A 22,698-nucleotide genomic window follows, 5' to 3' on the forward strand; every position below is an offset into this window, starting at 1 on the left:
AGGAAAGGTAAAACATATTTTATATGCATATCTATTAAGGTAAAAGCAAAGAAATGCTTCTATATAGTACAGAATATTTATACTATCATATAAGTTATACAAGGGATTATCTAGCTCTTAATGTAACAATAAACCACTGTAATTTCATGTGACTTTCTGTGTTGGATCCTAGTTCATATCAAACTTGTTATAAAGACTTACACAATTTAACTCTTTATAGAACCATATTATTTAAAAGTGATTGTCATTCTCAGGACGTGGAAATATTCATCAGGAAATATTATAACCTAGCTCATTATTACAAGTGTTTAAAATAAGCCAGTCCAGGCTGTATGCAGTCGGAGGACGAAAACCACAACGCAAGCGAGGAAGTGCAGTATTTCCTGTAGATAACGTTATAATATAGTCAGGCTCACCGATGATTAAAAAGTATTAAAAAGCATCCTGAAAAAAACTAACACGATAGTACGGTGCAGGGGCTATAACTTATATTTCTTTTAAACGAGCACACCATTAAAATAGAGCACCTGAACTATATGAGTATCGGAAATGCAAAGCATATGAGAATCTAATCTAGAGAGTGAATAAGATCTCCTCATATCTAGCGCAGTATAACACAAACAGTAAAATAGATAATGCAAGCAATAGAAGCTGATGGGCGGGGACAGCATAGCCCCCTAGCTTATAAAGGGAGCAGGATATAATCTATATAGCGTCTAAACAGCAAACTGCAAAGGTATGTTTCCTAATTATGTCACAATAAAGCCCTATATCAAACTACAAATTCAGGGAAACCTAGGCAATTATATATGAAATTATGCACAGCTTGGGAGAAAGAAACATCTGCTGGCATTGTCAACAACAGGAAACCTTAATATAAAAGTGAATTCAGAACCGATTACACAAGCTAGAAATGACCAAAAGCAAATGTCAAATAGGAAAATAAATGACAAATCTTAAACATTATTAATTAAAAATATAACATTGTCCCAGAACAAATTGTAAATTAAAAGGGTGTGATAACAGCTACTAGGACAAGTACAAATTTAAAATTACAACTGAAAATAGTAGCCAAGAGACCTTTTGCAAGGAGAAAGTATAGGTGGAAGTGAGATAAATTTAAAAGTCTTACAGCCGAGGCTGTGGCAAATTTACTTAGAGAAGCAGTAACCACGGGAGCTTAACGCAGATAACTGTTAGGATTAGTGCAGGACTTTTGGGACTTTTAGCAAAGACAAAATACAAAAGTAGAAGGCTTAGAGCATAGTAGCAGTTTCATATATAGTGAGTATGGCAGAAAGGTGCCGAAAGTGGCAGAGACGGGGTCTATGCAGCGAAAATTAAACCCGGAAGCATCTAAAGTGGCTGCGGGGAACAGAGACAGAATACAGACCGGGACTTCTCAAGTGGAGAGTTATAATATCATGAAAGTTTCAGACGGGGGGGTTTCCAAAGCAGGCAGGCATAGAAATAAGTGTGGTTTAAAGCTGTATGAGAGGAAGGAAGGGGGGGGTTATCAGAGCGGAAGATGGTGACAATCTGTTTACAGCACACGAACGGACAGCAAGCTCTCGAGGCATGAGACGCACTTGCAAAATAAAGACACCGGTTAACAATACTTAGAACTGGCAACAGACAGTGAGAGACTTAAAGAATCGGTAGACTTGGGACCGCAAATGTGTGTAAATATAAAAAAAGAAATAAAGTGCGAAGAAAAACCACAGCCGTACAGGAAACCGGCATCTCCTTCATAGTCAAAAGTATTAGGCCAATAAGTGGCTAGGACGCTGAGCGCCGTTAACCGAAGCTTGCAGATAGCATAGTGACAGTAAAAGGTAACTCAATCTAACACCCGATTGGGTCAGAATTAACAATCGTTAGACAGACTCACAAAAGGACAAGAACAGAAAAACAAATGTGCCAGCTCAGGGCAGAAGGAGAAAGCGATAAGAGAACAGAGGAAGAAGGCAGAAAAACAGAAGAGTACCAGAGGAAGGGGTTAGAAAAGGAGCGGACTGAATACCAGTTCCCAGTACCCCTCAAATGGGCACTTTTCACCAGGGTATATGCCAGTCCAGTGAAATTAAAGCAGAAGAATAGGGTTAGTAGACATTCATAAGATACATAACGGTAACTACACAAAATAGGCAAGTGGAAGCAGAAGTGAAAAGGTGGGGGCTGTCAGGTTTGAGTGATCGGTTTTGAAGAGTGGTTATAAGAACAGAGAAAGCAGAATGATTTTAAGGAAAAGATACTGTATAGACAGGCTTCAGTCTAAACGCGCAGTGTTACCCAGAAACACACCTAGCCTAGAGTGGCTTAATCACAGAAAAGGGTGAAATCAGAGAGTGAGGAAGCAGAAAGGTTTGATGAGGGACAGGAGAAAGTGACAAGGAAAATCTAGAGCACAGTGACGGGCACGGGGGGGGGGGGAAAGAAAGAAGGGACAGCGGGACAGCTAAGAGAGCTCTTAGAACATCTGACAGACACAGGTAGAGGCACAGGTAGAGGCAGAAAAACTTAGAGTGAAGGAGAACAGGGAAAAAGACGGGGAAGGGGAGTAAGATCTAACAGAAGAATAAAGAAGATCCATAGGGAGTCAAAAACAAAGAACTGAATACATAGTAAGAACAAAAGAACGAGGATTCAAAAAGGAGGAATAAAGACAAAGCGTAGGGTGGGAAGAAGAAATAAAACGCCAAACCTCAAAGGATCGTTAAGCGAGAATGCTAGCATTTGAGACCGATCCAAAGAATTTGAACGTGAAAGAAACAGGTAACACACCCCACATCGCAGTCGCCTGGATTCAGTGTTATGCACCAATCACACACCAAATACACTCTTGCGCACATCACGCAAATCAAAAGATGGGCGGGATAGAAAGAAAGAAAAGAGGGTGAGAAAGAACAGAACAGAATATTGAAAGACAGAAAGGAAGGTTTGAACGCAAATATTTATCCCCTCTGCGTTCAAAAATTAGGGAAAGAAGGACAGTATTGGGGGGCTATTGTGTCAGATCAGCGATCCGGGGTCACCAATGTTGAGAATTGAGGGGTCCCGAGCCCCCCAAGAAGGCTAGAGTGACCTCAATCTGATGTAGCAAAAGCATTTGTACTTACAGCCTTTCATCATTAAGTGAAGCCCACAAATCATCATTTGGAATGAGGAGTTTATTTACAAATCAGACTTTAATCAGATACATTCATCAGACCAATTCTGGATTCAGCTGACCGGAGCTCTGCGTCCTAGATGAGTTGGGGAGAACCTCCTACTTTCTATCTGATGACCTCCCCTTATATACAGTAGTATCTGGTCCTAATACAAGTCTATGGAGAGGGATTTTTTTCTCTAATATTGCTTAATCTATGAGTCATGCCCTCCGGCCAGGTGCTCTTCCGTTTTAGTATTGCAACTTGTTGTGCAACTTCCCTTTTTGTAAACACTTCCTTAGATACGGACATCCAAACATCAAAACATGAACATCTCCCTAGATACGGACATCCAAACATCAAAACATGAACAAAACAACTTTTTTATGAAGATATCTAAATTTGGATATATTAGGTTCATATCATCTTGTAATCTGAGTGCCATATTATAAAGACAGACTCAGTGTTATGAACCAAACTTCTTATCATTTCTGTCTTTAATTTCTGCATCATGTGTGTTACACTCAATTTGGAAGTTGCACCAGGTTTCATTAGGACTCACCAAGAGTCCAAGCTCTCTGCTATAAGGCCATTAGCTGGCTATCAGGCCTAATCAGTGCTCTTCAGCTGGTTAAAGCTATGTAGCTTGGCCCACCACTATTCCAGTGGATAGGTCTTAAGCTAGAACACATATTAACTTGCAGGAAAAGCACGTCCTTGCGCAGCCAGTCATAGATTTTTAAACCTAGCTGGTATTTTTACAGCCTGAGTCCTAAAATCAGGCCTTCCACCCTTCCGGTGGGCATCCAGTGAGGGCCTCTTGCTGTAGTATAATTATACAATCACCAGTGGCGCGTCTTTAAAGGTAGGACCGGGGAAGGCTGTAGTGTGCAGCGGGCATCCAGGCAGAGCCGCTAGGCCTCCTAGAGTCTCTGGGCCCTCAGACACTGTCTGGTTGCCCGAATGGTCAGTCCGCCTCTGGCATAGGCTGGAGTGGGGCAGAGCTTGAGTAGCTGCAGGTGGTGAGTTTTTTTTCTTTCAGAATTTAGAAACCCTACGTACACAGAATAAGAAGACATGGTCTGCCGGATATTCAAAGCAATTTCAGTAGGCAGGAGAGAGGCTCCTGCCTACTTAAATTGCCCAAGGCCACCCAACCGCTGATATTCAGTGGCACTTAACTGGGCACTGCCACTGAGCATCTACTCTGACTGGCCATCAACAAAATGGACAGTTCAGGGGAAGTACATGGGGCGGTGGTGGGGAGGTGCTGACAATATTCAGTTGTGGCACCCACACAGCTAAGCGGGCCTACCTGCAATCCCTGGTGGTCCAACGGAGACAGTTGGGGCAGGAGCGAAACCCACTCACTCCTGCCCCTTGCAGCTACCTGAGGAAAATGCTTGCCATGACCTCTAGCGGTAACCTTGCAGTACAGTACTTCTGGGATCTATGTAGGCTCTGGCAACCAGAAAACATGTTAGCCCTGGATATTCAGTGCCGATGCCAAGACAGACATTGCCCGGCACTGAATATTGGCCGGGGTGTGTTTAGCTGTTTGGAGCTCTGCTTGACTGAGAACCCTGCGGTGCTTTACAATACTGAGTACAGCAGTGGAGTTGCAGTAGCGTTTGAGCTGAGAATTCACTGTTCCCTCTAAGCTGAGCAAGTGTCCTCCAACTGCACTGCTTCCAGTAGAGGGCGGTGTGTTTTCAATCACTATGGTCAGGCAGGTTCCCTGGAGTCCTTCATAACTTGCTTGTCCCTCACTATTGACAATGTGATAGTGAAACAGCACCACCCACTGGCAGGACTGCAGGTGGAGGACTCCCACTCAGCTTAAGGAGAAGAGTGGCTGAGATGAATCATTCAGCTGTGCAGGATCACTTTACCTTTGGCTCTACAGAGTGCAGAATGTGGTCCTGGAATGTGATTCGTCATTGCAGATCATTGTTCTCAGTTGCAGAGTAACATTTGCAGCCACTCTTTCAGGGCTGATTGTTGGAAAAGTGCTGAGATCCTTGTGGAATCAGTTGCTATCCCTTCTCTTTTCCCTGCAGGATGCTTCTATCATGGAATAACCATCAGTAATGGACAGAGCTTCCCTGATCCCAAGGATGCCATTTGCTCTCAGTGCACATGCAGGGTATGTGAGGACCGGGCAATTAATGAATTAAGAATAATGTGTATGACTCTAACTAGCTGAAACTCTTCACAATTACAACAGAGGATATGCAGCTGTCTCCCCACCCACCTCCATCTAGTGCCGGCACTGTGCATCCCCTCTACTCAGTCCCAACCAAGGACTGTAAACCTAGACCCAGCTCAGGAATCTCCAGCAGACTGCGTCCTGACAAAGACAGCGAAATCACGGTTGCAGCATTCCTGCATCCCCATGGTTTCGCTGTACCAAGCTGAGCATCGGTTTGAAAGAGTTGCATATTATAGTGTCAGAATGCACACACTAGCTGCTTCATAGAAAGCTCTGTTGGGTAATGAAAAAGAATTACTTTGCTCCCCTTCCCCCTCCCTTGGAGAACCTCCTCCCTACCTCACTGTGTAGGAACTTTAAAGTCTCTCTGAGGATGGTAACTTTCATAAAATCGAACATTGCTCTCCCATGCCCTCCAATCGGCTGCAAGGAAGTCAGACGGCACCGAAACTAAATGTTTCCAGAACTCATGCTGCATGCACATTACATGCAAACAGAACATTCAGTGGTGTGGGTCCTCGTTGTGATGGGGTGGGGTTCAACAAGACAGTCACACAATAAGAAATCAGATCAGACTGGCTCTTCCCAGGTCCAGCATTGGTTTTTATATCATCTGGAGCAGCTCACCCAGACCGTAGCATTGGAACCAGCTACTGAGGATCCAGGGTCCCCTTACCATTACCTCAGTGGCGTAGCAAGGGGGGGGGGCGATGGGGGCGGTCCGCCCCGGATGCACGTCGCTAGGGGGGTGCCGCGCGCCTGTCGGCTCTTCGTTTTCATGCTCCCTCTGCCCCGGAACAGATTACTTCCTGTTCCGGGGCAGAGGGAGCATGAAAGCGAAGAGCCGGCAGGCACGCGGCACCCCCCCCCCCCCAGCGGTGTGCACCCGGGGGGGGGGGGGTTCGCCGGGGGATCGGGGTTTTGTTCGCCGGGGGGGGCTGCACCCGGGGGGCGGGGCGCATCAGCGATCCGCCCTGGGTGTCAGCCCCCGTAGGAATGCCACTGCATTACCTCTTCAATCCATGGCTGGTTTCCTTCTCTCTCCTCTTGATCTGTGCTCTTGTACAATGTGCTCTTGTTTCATGAAGGGACTCTTCTGAAAACTGCACTTCATCTCACTGTCTTCTTTTTCTGCAGGGTGGATCTGTGCAATGCGCACGGAAGCTGTGTTCCCCTACCTCCTGCCTCCATCCTGTCACTGGGCCCTGTGACTGTCCGCTCTGTCAAGGTGAGAGCCTGCCCTGCAGTGACCGTCACTGGAGACTGTGCCATGCTATACTACGTAAATCAGACCCAGAAATGATCAGAACAGAAAGAGAGTGAAAGGAGGGGACAGAGAGTCAAGATCAGAGATGGGTACCACCTTTCCATGAAAAATACTTATTCCGCATTTGGATGCACAATATCAAAAATCTAGAATTGAAACATTGACATATTCAGAGTATTATTTTGGGGAATAATGCAGGGTTTTGCAGTACTGTAGGATTTACGACGCGGTGATGCAGCTTCTTCGTCCACAATTGGGGGGGGGGGGGATGCAGACTCTCAAACGAGTGACTTCTTCCTGATGGAGGTCCTCTCTTATAGCTTCAGGAAAGCTTTGAGCACATGTGGGAGTTTCCCTGCTGTGTTTGTTCTCTCCTCCTCTCTCCTCAGTTTCAGTTTACCACTTCAACAGACTGTAGTGTGTTCTCCTGCTCCTCCTCTCACTTAACTCTCCACCCCCCCCCAAAAAAAAAAAACATAAAGGACACAAAGAGGAACTGACAGCCCTCAACTCACTCTGGAATTCGGTGCCAGAGAATGTGGTAAAAGCAGTTAGCTTAGCAGGGTTTTAAAAAGTTTGAATAATTTCCTAAAAGCAAAGTCTATAATCCGTTGTTATGATGGACTTGGGAAAATCTGTTTAACTCTTTTGAGATCTTGCCAGGTACTTGTGATCTGGATTGGCCCCTGTTGGAAACTGAATACTGGGCTTGATGTCAGGAAGTATTTTTTCAAGGAGAGAGTAGTGGATGCTTGGAATGCCCTCCCATGGGAGGTGGTGGAAACGAAAACAGTAACGGAATTCAAACATGCGTGAGATAAACATAAAGGAATCCTGTTCAGAAGGAATGGATCCTAAGGAGCTTAGCCGAGATTGGGTGGCAGAGCCGGTGGCGGGAGGCGGGGATGGTGCTGGGCAGACTTATACGGTCTGTGCCAGAGCCGGTGGTGGGAGGCGGGACTGGTGGTTGGGAGGCGGGGATAGTGCTGGGCAGACTTATACGGTCTGTGCCAGAGCCGGTGGTGGGAGGCGGGGCTGGTGGTTGGGAGGTGGGGATAGTGCTAGGCAGACTTATACGGTCTGTGCCAGAGCCGGTGGTGGGAGGCGGGACTGGTGGTTGGGAGGCGGGGATAGTGCTTGGCAGACTTATACGGTCTGTGCCAGAGCCGGTGGTGGGAGGCGTGACTGGTGGTTGGGAGGTGGGGATAGTGCTGGGCAGACTTATACGGTCTGCCAGAGCCGGTGGTGGGAGGCGGGGCTGGTGGTTGGGAGGCGGGGATAGTGCTGGGCAGACTTATACAGTCTGTGCCAGAGCCGGTGGTGGGAGGCAGGGATAGTGCTGGGCAGACTTATACGGTCTGTGCCAGAGCTGGTGGTGGGAGGCGGGACTGGTGGTTGGGAGGCGGGGATAGTGCTGGGCAGACTTATACAGTCTGTGCCAGAGCCGGTGGTGGGAGGCGGGACTGGTGGTTGGGAGGCGGGGATAGTGCTGGGCAGACTTATACGGTCTGTGCCAGAGCTGGTGGTGGGAGGCGGGACTGGTGGTTGGGAGGCGGGGATAGTGCTGGGCAGACTTATACAGTCTGTGCCAGAGCCGGTGGTGGGAGGCGGGACTGGTGGTTGGGAGGCGGGGATAGTGCTGGGCAGACTTATACGGTCTGTGCCCTGAAATGGACAGGTACAAATCAAGGTAAGGTATTCACAAAAAGTAGCACACATGAGTTTATCTTGTTGGGCAGACTGGATGGACCGTGCAGGTCTTTTTCTGCCGTCATCTACTATGTTACTATGGACATTCAGTCTTTTCCAGTATGACAACACTTATGTCCTGTTTCCCGAGTCTGCCTCAACCACTCACTCTCACTCCTTTAGGATCGCTGCCTATGTCTTTTGCTTTAAGCTCATGTAGGCTGACATAACCTTTTCATACAACCTGAGTGAGCTGGCAGTGATGCTTGCAACTTAGAAAGGCTGCAGAGGAGGGGAAATTCTCTGCCAAATCTGTATCGCACAGTGACACAGACATCCCCCAGGAATACCCTGGTTTTGTTGCACCAGGTGGACCAGCCATTTTCAGGTGTTTCAGAGTAGATATGTTATCATGGCCCTGCACTATATTACACATAAACTATTCATTGTGTGTGGTGTCATGTGATAATGCTTCATCTCACTGCATTAGTGTGATAACAGCAGTGCTGGCCCCTGGGAAGACATTGATAATGGTGAATGAACTGGTAGACATTATAGTGTGGATTGCCTATTAATAGAGATGTGACACAGAGGAATTAAATTCTTCTACAAATTAAAAAAAAGGAACCTCAAAACTCCAACCCACACCAGCAGTATATGGAAAACAGCGTGATCAACAAGATAAGTTTTTTGTTAGATCACAGTAATAAGTGCAAATATTTATATTATATTATTATTTTATCAGGTCACTGCACTGGCTTCCGATCAGATACCGCATACAGTTCAAGCTTCTCCTTCTTACCTACAAATGCACTCAGTCTGCTGCACCTCACTACCTCTCTACCCTCATCTCCCCTTACGTTCCCGCCCGTAACCTCCGTTCACAGGACAAATCCCTCCTCTCAACACCCTTCTCCACCACCGCCAATTCCAGGCTCCGCCCATTCTGCCTCGCATCACTTTACACATGGAATAAACTTCCTGAACCCCTACGCCAAGCCCCCTCCCTACCCATCTTCAAATCATTGCTCAAAGCCCACCTCTTCAATATTGCTTTCGGCACCTAACCTTTATACCTTTCATGTAATCGAGAATGGCCCAAATTGACTACCCCTACTTGACTGACTCTACATTTGTCCATTAGATTGTAAGCTCTTTGAGCAGGGATTGTCCTTCTGTGTTAAAATTGTACAGCGCTGCGTAACCCTGGTAGTACTTTAGAAATGTTAAGTAGTAGTAGCACTTTCTACGTTTCGGAGAATTGCTACAGAGGAGTTATTATTAATTAGTAAGTGGAGGTTTTTTTTTTTAGGAACAGTTTTTTCTCCTGCAGAGAGTTTCTTACTGTTCTTTTACTCCTCACATCTTTTCTTAAAGTGGAATGGAAGATAGAAAACGGCAATATTAAACACTTGCTAGCGATTTGGCGTGGGTTGTAGTTTTCAGGTTCTTTTTTTTTTTCTCTTTGTAGAAGAATTTAATTCTTCTGTGTCACTTCTCTGTAATATTAACAACAGACAGTACTCCTGTTCTGTATAAATGACAAAATCTTTATTAGTGAAAACAAACCAGTGCATTACAAGAATTCCCAAAAGAGGAAAACGGTAACGGAATTCAAACATGCGTGGGATAAACATAAAGGAATCCTGTTCAGAAGGAATGGATCCTCAGGAGCTTAACCGAGATTGGATAGCAGAGCCGGTAGTGGGAGGCGGGGCTGGAGGTTGGGAGGCGGGGATAGTGCGGGGCAGACTTATACGGTCTGTGCCAGAGCCAGTGGTGGGAGGCGGGACTGGAGGTTGGGAGGCAGGGATAGCGCTGGGCAGACTTATACGGTCTATGCCAGAGCCGGTGGTTGGGAGGCGGGGCTAGCGCTGGGCAGACTTATACGGTCTGTGCCAGAGCCGGTGGTGGGAGGCGGGGATAGTGCTGGGCAGACTTATACGGTCTGTGCCAGAGCCGGTGGTTGGGAGGCGGGGCTAGTGCTGGGCAGACTTATACGGTCTGTGCCCTGAAGAGTACAGGTACAAATCAAAGTAGGGTATACACAAAAGTAGCACACATGAGTTGTCTTGTTGGGCAGACTGGATGGACCGTGCAGGTCTTTTTCTGCCGTCATCTACTATGTTACTATGTTACTATGTATCCCTGCAACTCACTCCCACAGCCATCCACACCAGACTTATACCCTGATCACATATGTAAATCCCACAAAGAACATTGAACATAAACCCTAAATTGCAGTTTCTTCAGTCTCTGTGTATCATCAGAGCACAATCTCAATAAAGATCAGTCAGTGAGCCCGAAAAAAAACACAAGGGCACACAAAACCCAGTTCTTAATAATTGTAGCAGATATTGAACGTTGCTGATCTTTGTATCCAACAAGTTCTCAAGTGAAGAAAGAAAAAAAACTCCACTACAATATAAAACCACTGTTCTTATCCCTGTGATAAAAAAAAAAAACACAGAGAAACACTGGGAATTGCAAAGTCACACAAATCTTCTGTGATCCTCCTGCAGACGGGCAAACCTTTAAATTAAAGGCAGCCAAAGAATGCTTCAGGTAAGTGGGAGGCTTCCAGGGATAGGTAAATTAAACCCACATAGTTGGTATACTCTATTGTAATTGTAATTTATATAGAACAGAAGTACTGTTTGTTGTTAACAGTGGCGTACCAAGGGGGGGCGGTCTGCCCTGGGTGCACGCCGCGGCATGCGCCTGCTCCGAGTTTGCTAACTTTGCTCGTTCGCTGCAGCTCCCTCTGCCCCGGAACAGGTTACTTCCTGTTCCGGGGCAGACGGAGCTGCAGCGAACGAGCGAAGTTAGCAAACTTGGAGCTGACAGGCGCGCGCCACGGCACCCCCCCCCCCCCCAGCGGCGTGCACCCGGGGGGTGTCATTTCGCCAGAGGGAGGGAGGTGTCATTTAGCAGGGGGGGTCGCGCTGCACCCGGGGAGGGGCGCATCGGCAATCCACCCCGGGTGCCATCCAGGCTAGGAACGCCACTGGTTGTTAATGTTTTAGGTACTTCCTATTATATATATATATATCCCCTATTAGGATTAAGACTTCTCTGTAATAGACAAACTTTAGTGTGGATTAGTAATATAATTTTAATTTGCTGCCACTTGGATAAAGACAGACATTATAATTTTAACTTAAGGTATCGATATACAAAACTGAGTTAACATTGACTATTAACATGTGAATGGCTAACATAGTAACATAGTAGATGACGGCAGAAAAAGACCTGCACGGTCCATCCAGTCTGCCCAAGATAAACTCATGTGTATACCTTACCTTGATTTGTACCTGTCTTTCTCAGGGCACAGACCGTATAAGTCTGCCCAGCAGTTTTTCCCGCCTCCCAACCACCTGTCCCGCCTTCCATCACCGGCTCCGGCACAGACCGTATAAAAGTCTGCCCTCCCCTATCCTCGCCTCCCAACCACCAACCCCTCTTCCCCCCACCTGCTCTGCCACCCAATTGTAGCTAAGCTTCTGAGGATCCATTCCTTTCCTTCTGCACAGGATTCCTTTATGCACATCCCACGCATGTTTGAATTCAGTTACTGTTAATGCTAATATTAATGAGATGCAAATGAGGCACAGGCTAAAAGGATGGTAAAGTGCATTCTTAAAAGTATTACAATACAAAATCTCAAGTACCCTTTTCCATGGTGTAGAGTTCTTGCATGAATACGTTTACATTACATGTGTGTATTAATACTCATTAATTGTTTCTGTAATGAGTCGTTTATCTTACTTTTACATCTTACTACCTCATTGGAATATATTTACCGTTTACAATGTGTAGGGTAATTGGCGTGCATTAACAGTGCTTTTGACATACGTTCACTCTTTGTGGTAACTAACGCAGAGTGTAACTGACAAGAACACCTGTGTTACTATTAACATAGTGTAATCCAGTCTAAAACATCAGAGGTTGATATTAAAATCCATTTATCCAGTTAACTTTGAGAGTTTACCAGAAATATAGTTTGTACTAAATTTCAAGGCATAGTGACAGGTTAAATTGTAACCAGACAGTTCATTATCTGGTTATAATTTAACTGGTTAAGTATGAGAGGGATTGGTAGGTTCCTGGGGCATGGCTTAAAGTTACCCAGTTTGTGCCAATATTCAGTTCTGTCTGGTTAACTTTGCCCAGTTAAGTTGACTGAAAAAATGCCTTTTCTAAAGTTAACTGGTTAAAGATGTTCTATTAGTTTTAAGTGAGTACTGTCCAGGCTTTGCCAGGCAGTGTTTGTTTTCAGTGATGTGGAGGCTGAGGCCTGCTTTTTCTCCCTGTGGCTAGGCTGCCATTTTCAGGAGCGGGACTATGTGGATGGTGAGGTCTTCCCAGCTCCCAAAGGCAGATGTGAGCAGTGCCGTTGCATGGTACGTGAGTTACTAACCAACGGAAAGAGAAAAGCTACACTTAGAGATGAGAAAAGATCTGAAAGGTGCAAGCATGACATTCCAGGTCTTTAAAAACAAACACAGTTCCAGTCCAGAGTTTACCTATGCTCTTTGTCCACTTCTATTTTTAATTCCTCAGCTTCCTTCTGCCTTTCATGTTCAGCGCTGACACTGCTGATTGATGTTATGAGCTGTACTGGGTATTATGGGATAGGGTCCAGTAGAGATAGTGCTTAGAGATATCAAGGGTGCATTGAGTATTAGGGTTGTGTTCTTGTGTTGGTATCACTCTGCAATGTTAGTGGATGTAATGGATATTATAGTTTAGTTTGAAGTAAATTTTATTAAATTTTTTTAAGGATCACAAACATCCAAATGCAATACAAAATATGAAAGGATTACTCCACTATTATATCAATTGCACTGGCTACCAATGGAAGCAAGATTTAAAGTTTTGACATTAGCTCACAAAGCTTTTTACTCACTTAGTCCATCATATCTGTCTAACCTTATTATTCCTTACACTCGAACTCGGACACTTCGGTCATTGACAGATAATAGACTTGTAATTCCTGCTCCATCTAAAGCTAGATGGGAATCAACACGGACATCGGCATTTTTCTTTTTAGCACCGTCTCTTTGGAACTGTCTTCCTAAAGAACTTAGGCTTGAGGATTCTTATTCTCACTTTCGTAGAGGTTTAAAAACATATCTTTTTCGAGAGTCAGTTGAAATAAATATTTAAAACAGAAATAAAGCATATACTAAAAAAAAAAAAAAAAATAGGATTTTTATTATTTTTGTGTTTTTACTAAAGTTTTTTTATAACCATAGTCTGTGAAATCTGTATGTGTGTGGTCCTTTTGTAGTGCTTTCCTATTACAAATGGATTTCAGAGTACGTCTATTTATTGTTTTTATATTATTTTATTGTTATTTTATATTGTAAACCGTTCTGATTTACTATTGTAATAAGTGACGGTCTAGTAAAGGAATAAACGATAATAGACAGTTCTTATAAATGTATCGATAATGTAGAACAATAAAGACATGTAACTGAATGAAAATTGAATAATGTTATAGTAGTTCAAAAGTTTGAATTGAATGAACACACAGTCTCAACAAATATGCAAATTATAGGATACATTCTACTGTTGGTATCAATCGAGGATGTTCGTGGATGTGCTGGGTATTGTCAGAGGTGGCTGCAAACTCTTCTAATTATTCCTATTGTCCCTGCAGAGAGGGGAAGTGACTTGTGGCACAAAGATGTGCTCAGCCGTGGCCTGCTCTCATCCAGCTGCTGACTCCTGCCACTGCCCTGTCTGTGATGGCTGCAGCTACCATGGCAGAAACTGCAGGAATGGGGAAAACTTTCCAGACCCTGAGGACAAGTGCAACCAGTGCACGTGCCTGGTAAGGGAGGGAGAGGGATAAGGAGTGATCTCCCTAAGACACGGTGGCACACCTGCTGTCTGAAACACCTCCACTCTCAGCCCTGCCATGGGGAGTTTGCGCTATAGGCCAGTGGCGTAGCTACAGGTGGGCCTGAGTGGGCACAGGCCCATCCATTCTTAGCTCAGGCCCATCCTTAATGACCCACCAAAAAAGTTCAGTGGCAGCCAACCTTGCTCTCCTCTCTCCCACCTCCGGATTCGGCATTCCCTTCCTGTGGTCTGTTGGCTCCCCCTCCCTTTCTGAGGTATCTCAGCATGTTCACCGGTGCAGCAGTGATGCTCTTTCACTTCCTGTGTCAGCCCTGCAGCCTTCCTTCTGCCACATCCCACCCTCGCTGATGTCACTTCCTGTTTCTTGGACATGGCAGAGGGAAGTCTGCGATGCCAGGGCAGACAACGGAGATGCTTCGCTCCTGCACTGGTAAAGATGCTGCGGTAGACTGGGGGAGGGGGCTAATCCTGGATCTGGGCTTGGAGAAGAGGGAGAGAGATGCAGGACAAAGAGGGGAGGGAGTATTAGAAGGCCTATCCATCCTAACTCTGGGCCCACCCAAAATGACAGGTCTAGCTACACCACTGCTATACACCTGCACTCCCAGCTCTGCCACGGGGAGTTTATACTCTACACCTAAACTCCCAGCTTTGCCTGGGGCAGTGGTGAGGGGCACATTCTGTACTGCTGCATGTTGTGTGTGGCTGTAACTGTATGATTTCTGGCTCACACCTGCCCCTGTGACTCATTTATCATTTCACCTGTTTACTTTATGAATGACAGCACAGAAGGTGTAGTTGTCAGGGCGTTACGCTAGCTCCCTGTCTGTGTGTTGAACTCTGTACTGTGTACTATTACAGAATGGTGGTGTGACCTGTCTGCCCTTGACGTGCCAGCCAGTCTCCTGTCAGCACCCCATCACACCTCCCGGTGAGTGCTGCCCATTCTGCACTGGCATTTGTAGCTACAATGGACAGGTATATGAGAGTGGCGCTGTGTTTGACTCCCCTGAGGATGGCTGCACCAAGTGTACCTGCCTGGTGAGTACTGGGGGAGAGACTAATGCAATGGGATAAAAGTTCACATTCCACCATTTCCACTGATACTCATTGACTTTAGATACATTTTCAATAAGATACCTAACAGACAAAGTACACGTGTATCTTGCAGCCCCCCCCAAATCAGCCTGGTCTTCAAATATAAACCACCCACCTAACTAGTGTTCAAAAACCTGGCTCTGGAGCAGGTGGAAATTACACACATACCTTATTTATCCCCCTGTTTACTAAGCCGTGCTAGCGGCTGATGGTGCGCTAATGCCAACACAACCCATTCACTTTGAATGGGCTGTGTTGGTGTTGTCATGCGGCAGCTGCTAGCATGGCTTAGTTAATAGGGGGGTTAGTCTCAAGTGAGAGCATAAAATATCCATATTAGTAATAAGTGTACATTTTTGAAAATTAATTCCTTGGCATCCGTACTAGACCAGTCCAGAACTTGTGAATTTGTGCCTATCAACCAGTAGACGCAGATGGTGACAGAGGAACCATGCAGCTCCTGAATACTTTAGAAAAGTAACTCCTGAGTCACGTGGAGAACTGGTACCTAGTTGAGACTGAGGGAAATTTTCCCGTCTTGTTTGGACTAATTAAAAATATTTGGAATCAGAGAGATATCTCAGAGGAATTTGCTCTTTCCCATACACTGGTATTTTGCCTTCATTGATTTTCTTTCTGAAAAAGAAAATATTTCTTTAAGAAGTTATGGTGTGGTATTACTTCATTGCCTTTAAGTGCCAGCCATTTTCTACTTTTTGGAAGGAAAGAGAAGTTTTTTCTTCTTGTGGTAAAACGTAGCTGACTTGTACGTTTTTCATTTTGTAGTCGGAAATTATCCCCAGGTGGGGTTGGGGGTGGGGAACCTGGTTGTTATTTGCTTTCTTTTCAGTGGCAGAAATTATTCCTATTTTACGGACCAAGCCACAGTACCAGGCTCAATTGTTTTCTGCAGCCAGTGCACCTGAGGTCACTGTCAGATACAACACATATGAAGCTTTGTAAGTGTGCCATGAGATGAAAAAGGTTGAAAACCACTGCTTTAGAGGATTGAGGCTCTAGTTCTGTGGTGTCGGTAGCTCTTTCTGACTGTGTGGAACTCTGTGGCAACAAGGTCTGCTTTTGTAAGGGACCAGTTAGAGGAAAGGGAGATCCCAGTTTAAGATGGGGATGACCCATCAGTTGTTTGTCTCTTAAACAAGGATGAATTACTTCTAGTAATTTTGCCCTTTGTACCTTCCATTGCTCAGATTTTGTCCCTTCCTATAAAATGGTCTTTCTAAAGATTTAGCTCCAGGATCCTTGAAGGTTCAAGTTGTAGCTTTGTCCTGTTTCAGAGGTTTTTTCAGATATCTTCTCATACAGGGCATCTGGACCTAGTTTGGTTTCTGGGAGGGGTTTCTCACATTCATCTCCCCTTTTTGCGGTTCTTGTCTGGAGTGGAATTTAAATCTGGTCGTAAAGGTGCATACAGCTGCTCCCTATGATGAACCCAACAAAAAAGCTATTCTAAATGGTCTTATACTCAAATCTGTAGTTTTGTTAGCTATCTCTTCAGCAAGGAGAACGTCAGATCTACAAGCCCCTTCATGCAGAAATCCTTTTCTTTGCTTTACAGAAACCAGAGTATCCCTTAGAAGGGTGCCTTCTTTTCTACCTAAACTGGTTTCTTTTTTTCATTTAAATGAAGCCCTTCCATCCTTTTGAAAAGAAGATTATGGTGAGGAATTTAGAGTGTTGCACCTTGTAGATCTACGATGTGCTCTTCTGAGACGTTTAGACCTTACCAACGATTTCAGAAGATCTGAGAGATTATTTGTTTTTTTTTGGAGGTTCAAAGAAAAAGGGAAGAAGCCTACGATAGCACATTTACTCAAAGAAATGATTTCATCTGCTTTTATCATCAAGGGTAAGAAACCTCCTCAAGATTTGCAGGCACACTCTACTAGAAGCCTAACTACTTCTTAGGCAGAATCATGAGCAGTGGCTCCTATAGATATCTGTAAAGCAGCTACCTGGACCATTAATTTGCAAAGCATTGTAGAGTTGATTTCGTGGCATAAGCAGAGGTGGTGTTTGGGGGCTGAGGTACTCAGAGGTGCAGTCCTTATCTCAGTTTCTTGTTTCTATCTGCAGTTTAATTTTTTCTCTGGGGAAGTTTTCTTCTCAAGTTTTCAAAGTTAATTATTATAGTTCAAGATTATTGTTCAATTTAAAGGAAAGGAAGTCGTATATCTCCACTGTTTGTCAATTAAAATAGTGAACACCTGAGGCATCATGGTGCCTTTATAAGGCAGAACCCAGAGGTCTTTTAGTTGCTGTCTCCATCTGCTGGTTGATGGGCACAAACCCACAGGTTCTGGTAGGACTAAAGGAAAGAAAATTAGCAGGTAAGCCTAATTTCTCCATGTATGCATGTAATTTTCTCCCCTGGTCAAGTTATACCCCCTCCAAATCCACCAAAACAGCCTTTTAAGTGCAGCTAAAAGTTTGTGTGTAGTGAAAGCACTTGCATCTTTGTAGGTGACCAAAGATCCATTTACTCATTTCCAGGCATTCTAGCCACATATCTATTTTCACACACATAGCTACTCAACTAAGCCCTTAAGAATATACCTCTTTATCTCCCCGTGCCTCACTTTTTATCCTGGCTCTGCCACTGACTCTCCATATGACCTTGGACAAGTCACTTAATCTCCACTTGACTCTATAAACACAAAAATGCTAATATGGTGTAACCCCTGTGTCCTTGAGTAGAATGAAGTGGTGACCTGCCATCCCAAGCCATGCGCTAAGCAGTGTTCTCACCCACTGCCCACTTCAGCCTCTGCCTGCTGCCCGCTCTGTGACCGCTGCTGGTATGAGGGCCAAGAATATGACAACCATCAGACGTTCTACCCAACATCCAACCCATGCCAGCGTTGCATCTGTCTCCATGGTAATGTGCTATGCACCCCTGTTGTGTGCCTGAAGACCACCTGCGCCAATCCCATCTCCAAACCAGGCCAATGCTGTCCTGAGTGCCAAGGTAATCAACTTGCTTCTTTGGCCATAACATATGTTTTATCATTATTGTTAATATTAATATATTTACATCAAAGTAATATGCAGTTTCATTATGCAATGGTTCAGATAATATGTGTTCCTTAGTGTCTGTACCAGACCTGTCCAGAACATGTGGGTTATATCTATCGACCAGCAGCAGACATAACCCACATGTTCTGTACTAGTCTGGTAAGACTGAAGGAAAGAAAATGATCAGGTAAGACATAATTTCTCCTTTGCAAATATGTGGGTCACATAAATGGACGTGAAAGGGAGGGATTCTGAAAGCTGTAAACCACCAAAGAGAAAAATAACATCTGGAAACTGGAAAGGCATTTGGAGGGCTGGAGCTAGTGTCTGGGCTGGGTTCTCCTTCAGCCACATACAGTGTGGGAGGTGCTGGGCTCCACAGTAAATACGATTCTTGCAATATAGAAAAATTATATGACTGTGCTTTGGGTGTCTGGTGACATCGTGTGAACCAATCAGACTTTGTGTGCATAGCAAAATGTGAGCATTAAGATGTCTGTTGCCATATTGGTCCCAGGAAAGACAGGACCCAGTGTGGGTTGTGTTGCTTGAGAGCTGAATTATCTGGAGAACTATTCCATTTCAGCACCGTAACTCATTGTATCACACGTGGGACACAATTTGAGCTCTTACATAACAGTGCTTTGTGGCACTGCACCCCAGGACACAGTGGGGACCAACTGAAGCTCGTCATACTTTCAGAGGGGAATCATTAAAACGTCCTGCATGAAGTTTGCAAAAATAATCAAAGGCGAAGCCCACTGGATGTCAGCTTTGATTATTATTTCGGGAAGAATTGCAAGCAGAATACGCACCTGCCTTTTTCTCTGCTCAGTTTTTCCACTGAGCTTCATCCTGGTCCACTTGCACTGTTTCTCCTTCATTCAGTGGGTAAGAGATTGCGTGTTGTCGAACAACATGCAAAATTGCATCCCAGCACAGCTGGGGCGCCTGCAAATGAAGGAGTAGTTGTGCAATTAGAGCAGTGAATTGAGAACCAGGAAAGCCAGGGTTCAGATCCCGCTTCTCCCACTGATGTTTCGTGTGACCCTGGACACGGTCACTTCACCCTCCATTGCCTCAGGTAATTTTACTACTACTTATCATTTCTATAGCGCTACTAGACGTACGCAGCGCTGTACACTTGAACATGAAGAGACAATCCCTGCTCGACAGAGCTTACAATCTAATTAAGACAAACAGGACGAATAAGGGATAAGGACAAAGAGTAGCAAGATTCCGGAATCCCAAAGAGTAGCAAGATTCCATGCAGAATCCTAAAGGGTAGCAAGATTCCGGAACCCCAAAGACTACTACTATTATCATTTCTATAGCGCTACTAGATGTACGCAGCACTGTACATTTGAACATGAAGAGACAGTCCCTGCTCAGAACTTACAATCTAATTTAGACAAACAGGACAAATAAGGGATAAGGACTGTGTGACAAGATTCCGGAATTCCAAAGAGTAGCAAGATTCTGGAATCCCAAAGACTACTACTACTTATCATTTCTATAGCGCTACTAGACGTACACAGCGCTGTACATTTGAACATGAAGAGACATCCCTGCTTGACAGAGATTACAATCTAATTGAGCATGCTCACATGGCTCAGGGGCAGCAAAACATTCTTTTGGCACGGCAAAGCTCTTACCCTGCCCCTACATCTCCCTCTTGCTGACACGGGTTGTAGCAAAAATTCCCACCTTATACCGTTGCCCTTGGAAACCGGGAGCAGGTTACAAGCTTACCTGGGAGTAACGTAGCACCGAAAGTGTGCATTAAACTGGAAAACTCCTCTACCTCGGGCCTCGAGCACGGCCCTAGCATGGGAAGCCAAAGAAGCCGAAACAGTCCGTAGCGGCCCTTCCGCCCCTTTCACAACGACCGACTACTTCCCTGCTACCAGCCTCAAATCTATGACGGGCAGCGGCGCTTTGCTCCCTTCTTTCTCGTTATAGGTTTAGTCAGTTACTTCACTCCCTCACTTGCAACTGCCTCCAGGCTCAGGCCCAGCTGCAGTTTAAGCTCTCTTGTTCAAGAAACTAACTACAGTGACTGAACTGCAACTCACCTTGAATTCAGAATTGAAAAATATGAGTAATCAAATGTGAAAAAAACCCAAAAAGGCCTGACACAGGAAAATACTATTTTATGTGCAGAAAGTTCTTAGATTATTGTCCTCTTAGTGCATCAGTTTTGTGGACTCCCCCCTTCCCCCCCCCCCCCCCCCCCAAGCAGTACAATTGATTGCAAATTTCAAAGTCACTTCGAATGATTGTACGAAAACTGCACTCAGTCCAGAGTAGGGTTACACTTAGTGCTTTGAAAATGAGCCCCCGTATGTCCGGATTTACCCGGACATGCCCTTTTTTTGAAGGTTTTGCCAATCTGCCCATTTGTCCGGATTTCTGGACAAACGGGCAGATTGCTAGCCTTCCCTCCCCTTGCTTACTACTGCCCTGGTGGTCTAGTGACCTCTTTGGGGCAGGAAAGAGCCCCCTCTTTCCTGCCCGGCGCGCTGCCCTGCATGCATCTTTCCTGTTGCTGATTTCGGCGCCGATTCAAAATGGCCACCGAGAGTTGAAGTGACCTCACGAGACTTCAACTGTCGGCGATCATTTTAAATCAGCGCCGAGATCAGCAACAGGAAAGATGCATGCAGGGCAGTGCTCCGGGCAGGAAACAGGGGGCTCTTTCCTGCCCCGAAGAGGTCACTAGACCACCAGGGCAGTAGGGGAGGGAGGTGACGGGGAGGAGGGTGACGGTGTGTGTGACAGGGGGAAGGGGAAATGTGACGGGGTGGAGCGAGGGCTTGAAAGGGGGCGGGGTGGGGTGTGAAAGGGGGCAGGGTGGTATGTGGAAGGGGGCGGGGTGGGGTGTGGGGTGGGGACGGGGCATGTGTCCTCCTTTTGGGGGGATAAAATATGGTAACCCTAGTCCAGAGGCCAATTTAATACAGCACAACCAAATCTGCAATCATGATTTTTGCATCCTAACATCACCAATAGGACCAAATTCTATAAATAGTGCCGAAATATTGGCACTGAAACCCCCTCCGCCAGGCTAAGCACCATTCTATAAGAGGTACTGAAAGTTAGACACCATTTATAGACTAGCACTTACTGCTGGGATCGGCGCTTAACTTTAGAAACAACGATATGCACCAAGTATACTCTGGTGCAAATCCTTGTTGCCTAAATTAGATGCGGATCCCCCTAATTCTATAACAGGGTGCATAAATTGTAGGAACACCTCGATCTTCTCATGACCTTCCCATAGCCACACCCCAGCTTTGGAGCCATGTGTAAAACTTACACGCAGGTCTCTGTGACTAAAAATGCATGCATACATTTTAATTAATACCAATTTGCATCAATAATTGATCATTATCGCTATTTGTGCTAATTGGCTTGTTATCCAATTAAATTGCATGCACAAGTTGGGTATGTGTCCAAATTTTCACATGCAATTTTAAGTGTCATTTAAAGAATTTGGGGGATAGTGTACATTGTTGCACTGAGATGCACTATCGGTGATTTTAGCGGACAAAATTTTATTTTTATGAATTTGGCCATAGTTGCTATGCACAATAAGCAATCAGTATCATAATAATTATTTAAAGCAGTTTCTTAAATATGTTCACCTGGGTAAGTAACGCTCACAAAAAAAGCAAAATCTGCATTTGCACACAAAACTTACCTACACTTCCAGGAAGTATAGATTTGTTTTCTTTTGCATTAAAGTTCTGTAAAGTAAAAACAATCTGATTTGTATGTCATGCAAATGGACTGTTACATGAAGAAAGTAATTGAATGCTAATGATCCAGTTCGGCAATTTGCCCTGTGAATTGTCAACGTTTGTTGTTACTGGCAAAAAATAGAAGAAAGAAAGACCAAACCACACAGAATCAAAAAAAGGGGTCTTCCAAAATAGTATTTATTGCAATAGCAAAATCACAGTGCACCCAACATTTAAACTTCACTCTTGTATATGCTGCACCAAATAATCAACGTGCTAGTGGTTTTCACCCACTCATAAAAATTTAAAAATTATAGAGCGTAAATAACTCGTTTGGTAATAAGACTGTTATATGATATTGAGTTGATTGATTTTTATCATATGCTGACTTTTCAATAAAGTGTTGAAACATAAAAAGCCACTTTGCAAAAATCAAAGCACTGATGGTTGTCTTTTATTTAAACCCAGGCAGCATGTTGAAAACCGCTCGGAGAAAACCGACGGGACCCGTTTCACCGTTACCACGGCTTCTTCAGGGTCAATTCTTACACAGACAACCAATTCTGCGTCTGCTGTGTATATGGTTCAGGTTCACTTCCGTCTGACCGTGGCGCTGCTCATGTCAGCCTCCTTCAG

The 22,698-nt window shown here is 44.9% G+C and overlaps 1 protein-coding gene across 1 annotated transcript in view; it reads left to right on the plus strand.

Moving 5' to 3' along the window:
- Nucleotides 1-22,698, plus strand: part of KCP (kielin cysteine rich BMP regulator) — a 198,599-nt gene that overhangs the window by 134,354 nt on the left and 41,547 nt on the right. The window contains exons 30-35 of the mRNA XM_030216418.1: nt 5,210-5,295; nt 6,499-6,589; nt 12,638-12,720; nt 13,983-14,156; nt 15,050-15,229; nt 18,002-18,272. Of these exons, the coding sequence (XP_030072278.1) occupies nt 5,210-5,295; nt 6,499-6,589; nt 12,638-12,720; nt 13,983-14,156; nt 15,050-15,229; nt 18,002-18,272 (885 nt within the window). The remainder of the gene's footprint in view (nt 1-5,209; nt 5,296-6,498; nt 6,590-12,637; nt 12,721-13,982; nt 14,157-15,049; nt 15,230-18,001; nt 18,273-22,698) is intronic.

The sequence above is a fragment of the Microcaecilia unicolor genome, chromosome 10 (genome assembly GCF_901765095.1).
Source record: "Microcaecilia unicolor chromosome 10, aMicUni1.1, whole genome shotgun sequence".
Lineage (NCBI taxonomy): Eukaryota > Metazoa > Chordata > Amphibia > Gymnophiona > Siphonopidae > Microcaecilia > Microcaecilia unicolor.